General features: G+C 38.1%; 1 protein-coding gene across 1 annotated transcript; it reads left to right on the forward strand.

Moving 5' to 3' along the window:
• The first annotated feature begins 2,235 nt into the window (after window positions 1-2,235).
• On the forward strand, window positions 2,236-3,273 carry LOC100393413 (olfactory receptor 13H1). Its single transcript, XM_078364112.1, has one exon. It carries the CDS (start codon window positions 2,236-2,238, stop codon window positions 3,160-3,162), a length of 927 nt encoding a protein of 308 aa, XP_078220238.1. The 3' UTR covers window positions 3,163-3,273.
• Window positions 3,274-14,981: the final 11,708 nt, after the last annotated feature.

A 14,981-nucleotide genomic window follows, 5' to 3' on the forward strand; every position in this document is an offset into this window, starting at 1 on the left:
AAAAAACACACCACTATACTCCAACCTGGGCAACAGAGTGAGACCTCCTTTCAAAAAAGACTTTTAAGTGAGTTTCCCATTTCAGAGATGATTAGGGATACTTCATTTCTTAGAAAACCCCTCCTCTAGCCTACATATCTCTCCAACAAAGGAGAAAAGTGTAACAGATTTCAATACTCTGAGGAGTAAGTTCTTTTTTTCTTTATCTGAAGGAAATCAGAGAATCCTTGCATGTTAAAACTAGAAGGGACCTTAGAGATAATTTAGTTTAACAAGATTGGAAATAAAAATTCAGGCAAGTAAGGGGAAGAAACTCGTCTAGATACATAGCCAGTGAGTAGCAGAAGCTTCAAGGAGGAGATTAGAAATGTGAGTTAGTTTCATGGAGAAATACATATACATTAAGGGGTGCTTAGCATAGGAACAGTAATGTGAAGGGAAGAGATGGATGGAAAAAGAGAGGTTACTTTCAATAAGGAACAGCTACAGAACTCCATTCATACATTCCTTCAGCAAATAATTATTGAGCTTCTATCTAGGCACCATTCTACATTTTGGGCACATAGCAGTGAAGAAAACAGAAAAACTTCCTGACATTATCGAGCGTACATTCTAGTTGATAGAGACGATCAATAAACATAATTAACAGATAATCTATACAGTATGCTAGATGCAGTTCTAAGGAGAAAATAATGCAGGAAAGGGGAATATAAAATTTCAATGGCTAGAAATGAACTCCCAGATGAGGTGACCCAGAAAGAGTGTAATACAATTTCAAGGGCCAGAGATCAACTCCTAGACGAGGTGACCCAGGAAGGATGCACTGAAAATATGCCTTGTGAGTAAAGACCTGGGGGAAGAGAGAAGGTGCGCTATGCAAGAATTTGGGTTTCATAAATATGGAACAACAAGTTTTTCATAAATACAGAGCAGCAGGGTCAAAGGCTCTGGGAAAGGGATGGGCATTTGAGTGTTTGAGGAATGGTGAGGAGGCCAGTGTGACTAGAGCAAAGTGAGCAAGTGAAGGGTGGTAGGAAGTTCGTTCAGAGAGGTGATTGTGTGGTAAACCATATAGGGCCTTGTAGGTCATAGTAAGGAAACTGGTGTTTAGTGAGGTTGAAATAAGAATCTATAGTTAACAATATGAAACTATGTACCTAAAATTTTAATAAAGAGTAAGCCTTATGTTAGGTGTCTGTATTACAAAGATAAAAGAGAGAAGGAGGATGCTTTTAGGGATGTTCATTAGCTTTATGGCATTATTTATGGTGGCTGTTTCATGAGTATATACTTGTCTTCAAATGCAAGATATATACACAAAATATGTGTACCTTTCTGTATGTCAGTCATACTTCAATGAAAATAGAATAAATTTTTAATGGAAAAGTGACCTGATCTCACTTACAGTTTAACTGAATTATTTGAACTGAATGGGAAGAAGGCCAGAAACAGGAAAACCAATGAGGAGGTTACCGGAAAAATCCAGGTGAGTGATGATGATGCCTTGGAATAGGGGATGGCAGTGCAGGTGGCAAGAGGAGTAGGTAGATTCTGGATAATAGCTCTGAATGCTTAGGAATTTATATGTTAATTTACTATCTATGAGGTTCTCGTGATCCCCCAGGTACTGTTCTAGGTTCTAGGAATACATCAGTAAACAGCAGACAAGGGGCCTGTTCTCATTAAATTCACATTTGAGTGGTAGATTCTGGAACTATGGGAAAATGGAGGCAAGCACAATCTAGGAATAAGAGACACTCCAAACACAGACAATATTTTAGCTAAGACATTTGTCAGAAGGTGCACTGTTGGTGGAGATTAGTAACTCAAGCTAACCGAGATTCAACCACATCTATATATAAGATCTATCTTGGAAAATGAAGTGAGAAAGTCAGGAAGATGGCCTCCCTTTCCTGTCTTCTTAGTTAGGAAAAATTATTTAAGAAGACATCTGGTGGAGGAGGGCTGGAGAACTTTTCATATAACTATTTTTAAAAAGGATAAGGAACTTTCCATTTTCTTGGGATTGAGGAGGGGATATTAACTTTGCCTCTGTTCACATTATAGATATCTATTCCATCTGTGTACCATGTCTTCTGAAAAGACAACAATAATGATTCTGCACAACATAATTCTTTCCACCTTTCTCACACCATCCATCTTTATTCTCATTCTTTCAGGTAACATTAAGTAGCCAATTGGCATCCATTTAATGAATAGTGGCAAGAGGGAAAGATGGCCGTGAACAATGTCACAGCAGTGTTTCAGTTTCTCCTTATCGGCATCTCTAACTATCCTCAATGGAAAGGCACGTTTTTCACATTGGTGCTGATAATTTACGTCAGCACATTGTTGGGGAATGGACTTATGATCTTTCTTATTCACTTTGACCCCAACCTCCACACTCCAATGTACTTCTTCCTTAGTAACCTGTCTTTCTTAGACCTTTGTTATGGAACAGCTTCCATGCCCCAGGCTTTGGTGCATTGTTTCTCTACCCATCCCTACCTCTCTTATCCCAGATGTTTTGCTCAAATGAGTGTGTCCTTGGCCTTGGCCACAGCAGAGTGCCTCCTACTGGCTGTCATGGCCTATGACCGTGTGGTTGCTATCAGCAATCCCCTGCATTATTCAGTGGTTATGAATGGCCCAGTGTGTGTCTGCTTGGCTGCTACCTCATGGGGGACATCACTTGTGCTCACTGCCATACTCATCCTATCCCTGAGGCTTCGCTTCTGTGGGGCTAATGTCATCAACCATTTTGTCTGTGAGATTCTCTCCCTCGTTAAGTTGGCCTGTTCTGATACCAGCCTCAATGAACTTATGATCTTCATCGCCGGTATATTCACCCTGCTGCTGCCATTTGGATTTGTTCTCCTCTCCTATATACAGATTGCTATGGCTGTCATAAGGATTCACTCAGCCCAGGGTAAGCTCAAGGCCTTTACCACGTGCGGCTCTCACTTGATGGTGGTGACAATCTTCTATGGGGCAGCCATCTCCATGTATATGAAACCTCAGTCCAAGTCCTCCCCTGACCAGGACAAGTTTATCTCAGTGTTTTATGGAGCTTTGACACCCATGCTGAACCCCCTGATATATAGTCTGAGAAACAAAGATGTTAAAGGGGCAATAAGGAAAGTTATGTTGAAAAGGACATGAGCCTTGTTCTCTTTTAAATGTCTCAAATAACACATCTTCCCTGATGTAGAAAATGGTTTAAAGGATCTGACTTGATCTTTGGAAGTCATATGAGAAGCTTCAGGAAGTGCTCCCACCACAAATATTATTCCTACTGAGACTTGATTTGCCGTTAGAGGTATTATTTTTGCTCTCCTTTGCATAGAATATTATTAGTTGCTACCTATTAGGTTACTCATCTTTGGGTAAATGAACTTATCAGAGGAATTTTCTCACTGACAGAAGAGACCTATACAGCAAGAGAATCTTCTATAACTGTTGACAGCAGGCAAAGCATAACTGAAATTGGAAAACGAGACAAAGAATGGTGTAACAAAAGGCCAGAAGACCATTGTCAGAATCTTTACAACTTTACTGAGGGCAAGCCCTCCTATGTTAAGCACAATCTCCTTGTTCCACTTAACCTTGGAATCCTGAGGAAAATTACCATAGCTATTTCCTACATTTGTGTAGTGTTTTATACTTGCTTTTTTTTCAAAACATCTTTCTATTAATCTATTTTATATTCCTAATTTTCCTATGGAGTTGGTAAGAACACCACCGCAATTTCCCCCTGTATTAACGATGAGGAAACAGAGTAGACATTGAGACTCATCTAAAGTCATACATAATTGATAGTGGAGTCAAAATTAGAATTTTTGAAACTAAGTCTGTAAAATAATTTGGAATCATAGAATTATAAATGCAGGTACCATTTATCAAGAACTTATGATATGCTAGGTGCTGAGTGAAGCTCTCTGTATCTGTCATCACATAGAATTCTCACAGTGGTTCATTGCCATGATACTATTTTCTTTCTTTCTTTCTTTCTTTCTTTCTTTCTTTCTTTCTTTCTTTCTTTCTTTTTTTTTAGACGGAGTCTTGCTGAGCTCTGTCTTGTAATTGCAGAATCTCAGCTCACTGCACCTCCACCTCCCAGATTCGAGCGATTATCCTGCCTCAGCCTCCCACATAGCTGGGACTACAGGCACCCACCATCATGCATGGCTAATTTTTTTGTATTTTTAGTAGAGACAGAATTTCACTGTGTTAGCCAGAATGGTCTCAATCTCCTGATGTCATGATACACCCTCCTCGGCCTCCCAAAGTGCTGGAATTACAAGCGTAAGCCATCATGCCCAGCCCACTATTTGCAATCTATATTTAGAAATGGGGAAACTGAGACTCATAGAGGTTATGTGCTTTGCCCATGGCCACAGAATCAGTACTTAAATCTACGACAGGTTGATTCCAGATCTCACTATGTTTGAAGGTTATAAGGAACCCTAGAGATGATTAATGTATTATTTTAATCAACTTTATCATGATATAATTTGTATACAATACATCGTGTCCAATTACAGTTTGTAATTCTATGAGTTTTGATAGATGCTCACAGAATCACCATGACAAGCAAGCTACCTAACAAATTCGTCACCTACAAAAGTTTCCTTTTGCCCTTTTGTAACCCCTCCCTTCCTCCCTCTACCCCCAATTCCTGGCAACCAGTGATCTGATTTCTTTCACTATATGTTAGTTTTTATTTTTTTAATATTGACTATGAATGGAATCATGCAGTCTGTACTCTTTTGTGTCTGGATTCTCTCACTCAGCTGCTTTTGAGATTTTTCTATGCTGTTGCATGTATTAGTAATCTGTTCCTTTTTATTGCTGAATAATATTTCATTGTGCACATTTATCACATCTTAAAAACCCATTTTCTGTTGATGGGCATAATGCAGTATTTTTCAAATCTCGATTTATATATTTTTAGGGGTTCAGTTGTGGTGCCTGGAGCCTGCTAATGTGGAGGCTGTTTCCTGTGAGCTACTTCATCTGAAAAGGGAGTTCTAAAACTATAAGGAAAGGTTCTGATAAACAATGATCTATTACAGACAACTGATTTTAGATGAGAAATCTGAGGCTCAGTGAATGTGGAGTAAATTTCCCAAGATCACGAAATTGTTTGAAAGCAGATCTAGGATGAAGACCCAGATACCCTGTCTCCTGGTCTCACTTTTCTTTGGGCCTCCACCACACATGCTGAAGTCATCTCCCAAGCAGCCTTTTCTACCTGTTTGTGATGAACCAGACACAAACAGGTAGAAGAAATGCAATGCACAGTACCTAGAACTACTGAGCAAGCAGATATTCAGTGTATTCCTCTTACCATGACTGCTGGGGACTGCTGTGACATTGTATGATTTTGCAAAGGGAGTGCTACAGATACAAGGAGACTGTCGCACATGCTTACTAACTAAATGAAAAACAATTGAGGATGAATAAACCACTTATCAAAACAGCTTAATTTCAAAATAAATGCAACATTTATTCAAATCGTATATGTTGTTAAAGGTACATGATACTCTTCGTCTCTGAAATAATGTTTGAATATCAAGAAAGAAAAAAATTCAGAAAAAGGCAACTGAATTCAATCTTTATCCATTGAGCAAACATTACTTTTCTACTTTCAGGCAGGCACTGTGCTAGGTATTAGGATAAGACTCATGCTTTGTGCAAAATGTTCCCTACTATCAAGATAAACCTTTCAAGCAAACATTGTGAAATAGACATAAACTGGCACAATCAATGAAATATTAAAAGAAAAAAGTGCCTTCGCATAGAGGAAAATTTAGAAATTAGGTGGGATATTAAGAGCATAGGTTTTCATGATTCTACCTTTGGAGAGAAAAACATTCCCTTATTACAGGTTGGTTTACAGCTTAAAATGAGATGCACATTTTCACTCATGGTTCCTCTACTACAAAATGCTATAGCTACGTCACTAGGTCCTTTCTCCCTTTATTGACTTGTTGGTATGGGCACAGCCTACAGACAGAGTGACACAGTGGAGTGTGGAGATGGAGGTAGTACAATTGATTCTGCTACTAACTAACTGCATGATCTTAGTTATATCTCACCCTGGCCTTCAAACTTGCTCATCAATATAACAGGAAGATTGTGTTTAGTTACCTAAGGACCTCTCTCTAGTTCTAACATTCTGCATCTAGGTGATATTTTATATAGGGCTTTCTCTTATTTTCTTTAAAAAATGCAAGCATGTCATCAATGTACTCTGCAACCTGCTTTTTCCATTTGACCATATATCATGAACATTCCTCCAGATCAATATATATAGATTTATCTCTCTGAATTTGAATGTTAGCTTTGACTGTAAAAGAAGGCAAACACAGCAGCTAGTTAACACAGCTCGGGCCCTTCCAGCACTAACATTCAGTTTCTAGGCACTAACTCTAGAGGCTATCTAATTTTACACTGAGATTAATTTATTTTCAAGATAAAAATGAACTCTGTTAGGGTGTTGTGAAATGAAATCGATACTGGGCTTTTGAAAACTCCTCAGGTTGACAATACTTCTCTGCCTGATCAACCACAGAGATCCCATGAAACCTTCCACTGGGCTCCTCCGTACTTTCCATCCCAAATGCTTGAGTAGTGAAGCTTACCTTGCTTCACCCTGGAAATTAAGATGGAAAGACTGTGTTGAAACTGAGATGGTTCTGTCAAAAATTGAGAAGAAACTTTACAAACTGAAAAGCAGGCTCCAAATGATCGTTTTCATTGAAATATTCATGGAGATTTCAGAAAAAGACATAGTGCCCCATTCATAGGATTTGGGTTTTCAGTTGAAGAGAGGCAGTGGAGCACAGCTATTTAGAGCACAGGCCCTGGGGCAAAACTTGTTAGATTCCGTCCTTTCTTCTGCCACTTCTTCACTCAAGTCACCCTCTGCTTTGGTCTCTGCACCTGTAAAGTGTAGCACTCTGAGTTTGTTCAGGCAAACAGAAGCTACTCTATAGCTATTTCAGGAAGGTATTTAACACAGGGTATTAGGGTCCTACAAAGCCTTTGGAAGGGCTATGAAAGAAAAGATAAGGGAACATTGCCAGCAAAATCAGACAGTTGTAGGAATTGCAGGAATCATGGGAAATTTTAGAGATTGTTAGGAAACTGCTAATGATGTCACTGAAGCAGATGTTTCACAGGAGAATGCTCAGAAGTCACTAAAATCTTTTCTGATCAAGCCCACACACCTAAACAAGATGTCAGGAAGAGCAATGATAGTGTCCACTTCTCTTCTGCTTGCCAAGTTTTCTGCAAGTACCTCTCATGGGTGGAATCCAAAACTGAACTTTACTGACAAACAACTGTAGAAAATGTAGCTTCCAATCTTGAAAATACAAGTGAGAGCTGGCAAAAGTGTTGAATGTGACTTCACAGATTGGTTACGAGAACATATATTATTCAATCTATGTAAATAAAGCACATAGAACAATGTCTGCCTATACTTAGAGTTCAATAAATTTTAGTTGTCATGATGGTGTCCAGATTATCTGTGGCTAAGATGCCAGGAATTGAAGTGCCTACTTGCTTCCTAAATAGTGCATCCTGAGGCTGCTCCTTCAATTGTGCATTCAAGCATTCATACAGATAGCATCCACTGAATATATATTTATCACTTGCCTACCATATAGCAGGTACTGTGCTCATCAGTAGGGATGTAGTGGTGAGGGAAGCATACTTGTTCCTTTCCCTCAAAGAGTTCACCTCAAAGGTGGAGAGAAAGACATGTATACAGGCAACATTATTTTGTAAAGTTCTACCTTCTTAGTTCTTATGTTGGTAAAGCACTTCACAAACATTACAACTTATTTTATTCTTGAGCACGTATTCTCTCCTATCATCCTCAAAATAATTTAATGAGATAAGTAGAGCAGATATTGCTGTGAATATTATTAACTGTCATTTGCAGATGACAAAAAAATTAAAGAGGCAATAATATTTATCAAGATCAACAATTAGTAACAGGATTGGGGTCGGAATACAATTCTCCTGATACCTAGATTAATGATCTTTCTGATGAGAGCCTGGTGGGTTCATGGAGTTCTTGGAAGAGGAATAGGAAGAAGGTAAGATTGTTGCTAAGCAGAGAAAGGAAAAGACATTGCAAGTTCAGATTGTCTAGGTTCAAAATAGCTAGGTTCTGACCCTTACTAACTATATGACCTTGGACAACTTTCTGCCTCAGTTTCCATATCTATAACAGGAACAATTATAGGACTGACCCTTGTAGGTTGTTAAATCAGCTAATTTATCTAAAATGCTGAGAACTGTGGCTGGGACATAGCAAGCTCTCAATAAACATTAACTATTTTTATCATTGTTATTGAACATATTATTATTACTGAAGTCCCAATTGACTCAAAAGTAGTTGATCCCCATCTCACTGGGCACCTTCTCTTTCTCCTCGTTTTCTCCACTAGTAATGTGCATAGTAACTGTTTCTGGTTAAGTGTGAACAGCAGGTCAAACACTTTCACACTGCAACATCATTACAGACTGGGAAAAAACATGCTCAGGCATCAGGAAGTCAGGATTCTAGTCTGGGTTCTGCCATTAATGAGCTATGGAACTCTGAGTGAATCACTTAACCTCTCTGGACTGCATCTGTTATACAGGGGAAAATATATTCCTTAACCTACCTCATGGAATGGTTATGAGATCATAGATGTTAGATATTAAAAAGTTAAAAAAAAGTTAAAAGCATATTACAAATGCTACATGATGGTATTATCATTATCCTCAGAGTTAATCTCTCCATCTCCTTCTCACTTACACTTGACAACCACTCACTCACTGAATTTTACTGACTCCTGTTCTGAAACATCCCCCCAACCCACCGCCTCTTCTCTGTCCTCAATATATCTGTCCTAGTTCACTGCTTTATCAATGCATACCAGAATGACTATAACACACTCCTGTTTTTCTCTAGTCCAGTATTACTTCCCTCTAAGTTAGCCATCCGATCACTGTCTCCATAGTGATTTTTCTATAGGGAAAATCTCATCAATCTCATCATGTGACATCACCCCTACTATAATCCCACTCCCAGATTAGAAATTTCCAGTGGCTCCCTATTGCCCACAGGATATATGACATTAACTGAAGCCCCTGCTAGAATCTCCATTCTCATTGTCCGCCGCATCTCCACAGACCCCAAGCTCCAGGAAGACAATACTTTATTTTCCTGAACCGTTTATGTAACTGTGCTGCTATACACACTGTTCTCTCTGCCTGCAGAACCCTCTCAACTTCCTATGTCTGGTAAAATCTCAGTCCTCCTTCAAGGACCAAATCAAATGTCATTTCCTCAGTGAAGCCCTCTTCAAAGCTCATTCTACCTTGTATAATCCTTGGTAAATTACATAATTCCATGTCCTTTGCTTAATAGCATTGCTTGACTCGCAATTTAATGCATTACATGCTGTTCTATAATAATTATTGTTTTGGAGTATTTATAGTTAATTAGATCACAAGCTCACTGAGAGCAGGAATTTTGCTTTGTTTAGCTCTGTCTCTTTAGCATAGTTCCTGGAACAGAATGGATGCATAATAAGAATTAATTAAATGTAAGGGTTCACAATGTTTCTCAAACAATTTGTGGTAAAGGACAGCTTTTTTTAAATTTCCAAGCTGTTGCAGGCTGATATTTGATAAATAATAATAATAATGTCACAGCGATACAAAATCACTTTGATAGTTACTAAATGTTTTCTCTCAATTCTGTCCCTACTGCAAACATTTTGAGTAGCACTCAGGTAGATTCTTTGCAAAGATACCTTGCTTCTAACCTGTAAAATCTGGATAACTAATTTGGGAATTTTAACAAGCATACACATAAAAATAATAAACAAGTGCATCATGTATTCAGAGCACAAACTGGACAAGAAATCAATAAATAATACTATTCTTGTTAGAGATATGTATAGATGTAATAAATTAACAGGTTAGTGAATGAAAGGGTGCAGGATTATACTTAGTGACGGTTTGCATGGTACCGCAAAACTAATCTAGGAAAGCTTTGGGAAAAATTGGGATTTCCAGAAACTATTCAAATCAAAGACAGCTGAGATGAAGTGGGGGACGCTGAGGGAAAGTGAAGAGAAACAGGAGATCTCCAGTAAACACTGTTTGCAGAATTTTATTTCCCTGAATACTTAATTGAAAGTTTTCATAGAGTCTCAATAGATAGTGGCCACTTTCCCCACCTCATTCATTTATTATCTTCTTTCTAATTACTATTTCACTTTAAGTTCTGGAATACATGTGCCATGGTGGTTTGCTGTACCTATCAACCAGTCATCTAGGTTTTAAGCCCCACATGCATTAGGTATTTGTCCTAATGCTCTCCCTACCCTTGTCCCCCACCCACCCCCCAACAGGCCCCAGTGTGTGTTGTTCCCCTCCCTGGGTTCTTGCATTCTCATTATTCAACTCCCACTTAGTAGTGAGAACATGAGGTGCTTGGTTTTCGGCTTCTGTGTTAGTTTGCTGAGAACACTCACTGCCCCCTTGAGTCATGTTGAGAACCCTCTCAAGAAACACGGAACTCAGCGATTATCCTAGGAAAGCCCCTACTCCTAGGTAACTTCAGAGCAGAAATAGAGTTGACAATGTTAGTCAAAATTTCATCACAGTCACTAATGAAGTCTTAGCATTAGCGAGCACAAGCTACATGTAATTTAATGACATAGAAATAACACTCCCAAATGAAATACACCTTCAACTCAGTAGTGGAAATTAGTTGCCTTTTAGAGACCTGGTCCCTGAAGTCTCTTCAGTGAAACTGCTTTGTTGAAGCCAAAATGAATAAACTCAGAAGGTAGCATCAGAAAATGTTCACGATTGTTCTCTCCTTCTATTGTTCATATTTTGGAACCATTGGTTCTTAAAATGCTGAGCAAAAATCAAGGCACAACCCGCTGTGAAAGCAAGTGAAGAATCGTATACCCTGGCAAGAAGGAAAGAAGCTGTATTTGTCTCTTGGAACAAATCAGCATGAATATGTGGAATGGTCAGTCTTGACATGGATCTCCCACAATACAACGGCAATTCACTCCCTTTGAAAGACTCTAACACCTCAGTGAGCTGACGATGCTGCAATATACAAAGGGTTATCTGAACACAACTCTTAGAGAGCTTAGTCAATTTTTTTTGTCTTCTTTTTTTTTTTTTTTTTTTTTTTTTTTTTGCTATTCAGGTGAGTACAATAAATTCAATTCCAAAAATGATGTTCGGTGACTTCCTGCTGTGTGTCAGGAACTGAGCCTTGTACTAGAGTTATACAAATAAATAAAATGTAGATTCTGCTTTCAGAGGGCTTATAGTATAATCTGATGATAGTCTTATCTGTATCCCCATTGATTCTTCTTTCTGCCCTCCAGGAAAGAAAGACAACCAATGTGTTCACTTTGTCATGAGTGATTCTTTCTAAGTGAGGTCTCATTTTGATATAATAGTAGATAACACATATATAGCACTAAAATTCTATGATATATATACTGCAATTATCCCAATTTTACAACTGAGGAAACTAAGGTATAAACAAGTGAAACAAACTACCAATGTCACACAGTGTATCAGTGATAGATCCAGGATTCAAACATGGCTGCAGAATTCGTGTTCTTAACCACCACTCTATACCGCATGATATGGATAATAGAAATTCCTGCCTATAAGCACTATCCATTTCATAAAGTATATTTTGTGCTTATGGGAGCTTTCTGAGGAGCTCAGGGAAAAAGGATGATACTCCACATCTCCTAATTTTAATATTGAAAATGAAATGAATTCTAGTGGGAAGCACACTCTTGTCTTGCATGGCAGAGGGGATCAGGAAAATCTATTTTGAGAAAGCTGTGTGAAGAAAAGCCATGTAGTATACCCAAAACATTTCTTAAAAATCAAAAAGCTGTGAATTTATGTGTGGGTATCTCTACATATGTCTAGTTAGTTTAGAAAGATTCTGGCAAGCACAGTGCTAAAACACTGAATTATTCAATAAAAAATATATGGTTAGTCTGGTGAGATGCATTTAAATCACATACATTCAAAGATGTGTTATTTTCCAGCAATTTATGCTGGCATTTCTTTTGAGATCTTTAGGACTATGAGATAGTGAGGACTATAAGCCAAACTAAGGTTTTATGATTCAATATGTTGTCATTATAATATGAAGCTTTAGTACTCCTTGAAAAAGTATGTACCCTGAAAATCCCATTCTTGTAACACCATTCGGAAACTAGGGTTATGGTGTCACCAATGCATAAAGGCCAGATCAGCTGACTTCTGCCTCAGTCTCAGTCTAATATCTGTATTTCAAGAACCGTTTTCCCTTCAGATATATTCTGTTTTCTGATCCCAACTCTGGGAATATCTACAGAACAAAAAGGAGCATTCTAATTCTTGTTAAAGGAAGCCAAGGATCTCCTTGTAGGATGACTTTGTAATGAGTAGAAACAATCTTAGTTGGAAGTTGCACAGCAGCTAAGTTTTTTTTTTTTTTTTCCAAATTGTCTGACCTTGGTTGTAATTCCTGTTCAGAGTCTCCTTGTTCTGTATCAAATTTTATTGAAGATCCTGTTATAATGTATTACTTTCTTTACTGAATGACTTGTTCATAAAGGTCTTCTGCCTTCTGAGACTTGGTGTATGTCTTAGGTAGAAAATCCAAGAAGATTATCTATGCCATTAGCCTGAATGATACTTCCTGCTGCCCAGCTCCTAAGACAAACCTTTCTATCCACAGTCTGCTCTCACCAAGACCTGATACTTGTCTCATGAATTTCCCTAACTATATACTATAAAGATCCAATATTCCGATTTGTGACTAGAACTTGATGGATGGATATTTCAGAATATCCAGGAAAAAATTTTTGACTAATACTGAGCTGGTCTGTGATAGGATTCATACTTAATAAAACAAGATCAAACAAAGTAAATAAAAATTTGGATGGATGAAAAGGTGTAAAAAACACTTTGTTTCTAGCCAGGTGCGGTGACTCACACCTGTAATCCCAGCACTTTGGGAGGCCAAGGTGGGAGGATCACGTGAGGTCAGGAGTTTAAGACCAGCCTGGCCAACATGGCAAAACGCTGTCTCAACTAAAAATACAAAAATTAGCATGGTGGCACATACCTGTAATCCCAGATACTCAGGAGGTTGAGGCAGGAGAATCACTTGAATCATGGAGGCAGGGATTACAGTAAGCTTAGATCATGTCACTGTACTCTAGCCTTGGTGACAAAGTGAGATGCTGTCTCAAAAAAAAAAAGAAACTACTTTGTTTATGTATCTAAAATAATCCTCAGTTCCTCACTTCACTATACCACCTTCTCTCCATGCAAAGGGCCAATTGTAGAATTTTAGAAGGCAAGGCATTGAAGTTAATTTCTGAGCTACAGGGCATTAATAAGACTGAAAAACATGAGATCCTATTTCTTATCATAGACTTTTCACTCTCAAACATTTATTCTCTCCAGCCAATTCAATACACTTTCAGTCAAATCAATTTCTTGACATTAGTTAAGACAGAAGAGCCAAATAACTGGCACTAAGGCATTCAACAAACATGTATTGGCCCCATATTTTGTGCCAGGCACTGTGTGAGGTGATGAAAAGAAGCTGGTGCACAGGATAGTCAGGGCTGCTTCCCTCCCAAAGTTTATAATTAATAAGAATACAGAAATTAAATGAAAGTAAATAGTCACACCAATACATAAATAGAAACGGTGATAAGGAGCATGCAGGGAAAGCTCAGGGTGCGATGAATAATTGTAACAAAAACATCTGATGTAGATTTGGAAGAAGCGGTGTTGTTAAAGAAGACTTTTCTTAAAAAGTTCCTTTGGAACAGAAAACCAAACACTGCATGTTTTCTCATAAGTGGGAGTTAAACAATGAGAACAAACAAACAGGGAAGGAAACAACACACATCGAGGCCTGTCGGGGTGTTGGGGTGAGGAGAGGGAGAGCATTAGGACAAATAGCTAATGTGTGCGGGGCTTAAAACCCCATCAAACCATGATGAGTTGACAGGTGTAGCAAACCACCATGACGCACGTATACCTATGTAACAAACCTGTACATTCTCCACGTGTATCCCGCAACTTAAAGTTTAAAAAAAAAAAGCTCCTTTTAAGCTGAGATACAATAGCAAGAATTATTAAGACTTTACAAAGCAAAAAAGAGAAGGAAGAATATTTCCAGGAGAGAGAACACAATGTGCAAAAGTCCTGAAATATGAACAAGCTTGGAGTGCTTCTTAAAGACAGTATGGCTGGAAGACGACGAGCCCAAGAAAAGACAATGCAAGATAAGGTTGGGGTCAGATCATTTAGAGTCTTGCAAGTTTTGGTAATAAGTTACATTTTATTTTAAATACAATTAGAAGCCCTCAAATGGGTTTTAAGTATAGACAGGATATGGTCATAATTGTGAATATTTGTTAAAGTTGATTCTGGCTGCTCTGTGAAAAACAGACTATAGAGAAGCATGAATGGAAGTAAGGACACCTATTGGGCAGCTCATGTATTAGTCCAGATGTGAGACAAAGATGGCTCTGACTAGATAAGATTTATAAGTAGATTTGAAATATATGTAGGAGGAAGAGCCAATAGGACTCTGTGATTGATTGGATACTCCCTGTAAGGAAGAAGTGAGAGTGAACTGGGCACACGTTTTATGTCACTGATGTGAATCACCTAAAAGACAAATATTCATAGTGGGAAAGGATAATTAGCAATTATGTGATTTGGTAATCTGATAACATATTTTCTTTAAGACAAGTGTTCAAAAGTAAAGTCCTACCTCCTTCATTTAAAGATGAAGAAATTAAGACTCACAATGGATTGTGCTACTTAGCAAATTAATTTTATGCTGTATATGAATGTTTTTTCTCCCAAATTAAAACATAAACTTTGAAATGGCATCACTTGTT

Source organism: Callithrix jacchus, chromosome X (genome assembly GCF_049354715.1).
Source record: "Callithrix jacchus isolate 240 chromosome X, calJac240_pri, whole genome shotgun sequence".
In the NCBI taxonomy this organism is placed as follows: Eukaryota; Metazoa; Chordata; class Mammalia; order Primates; family Cebidae; genus Callithrix; species Callithrix jacchus.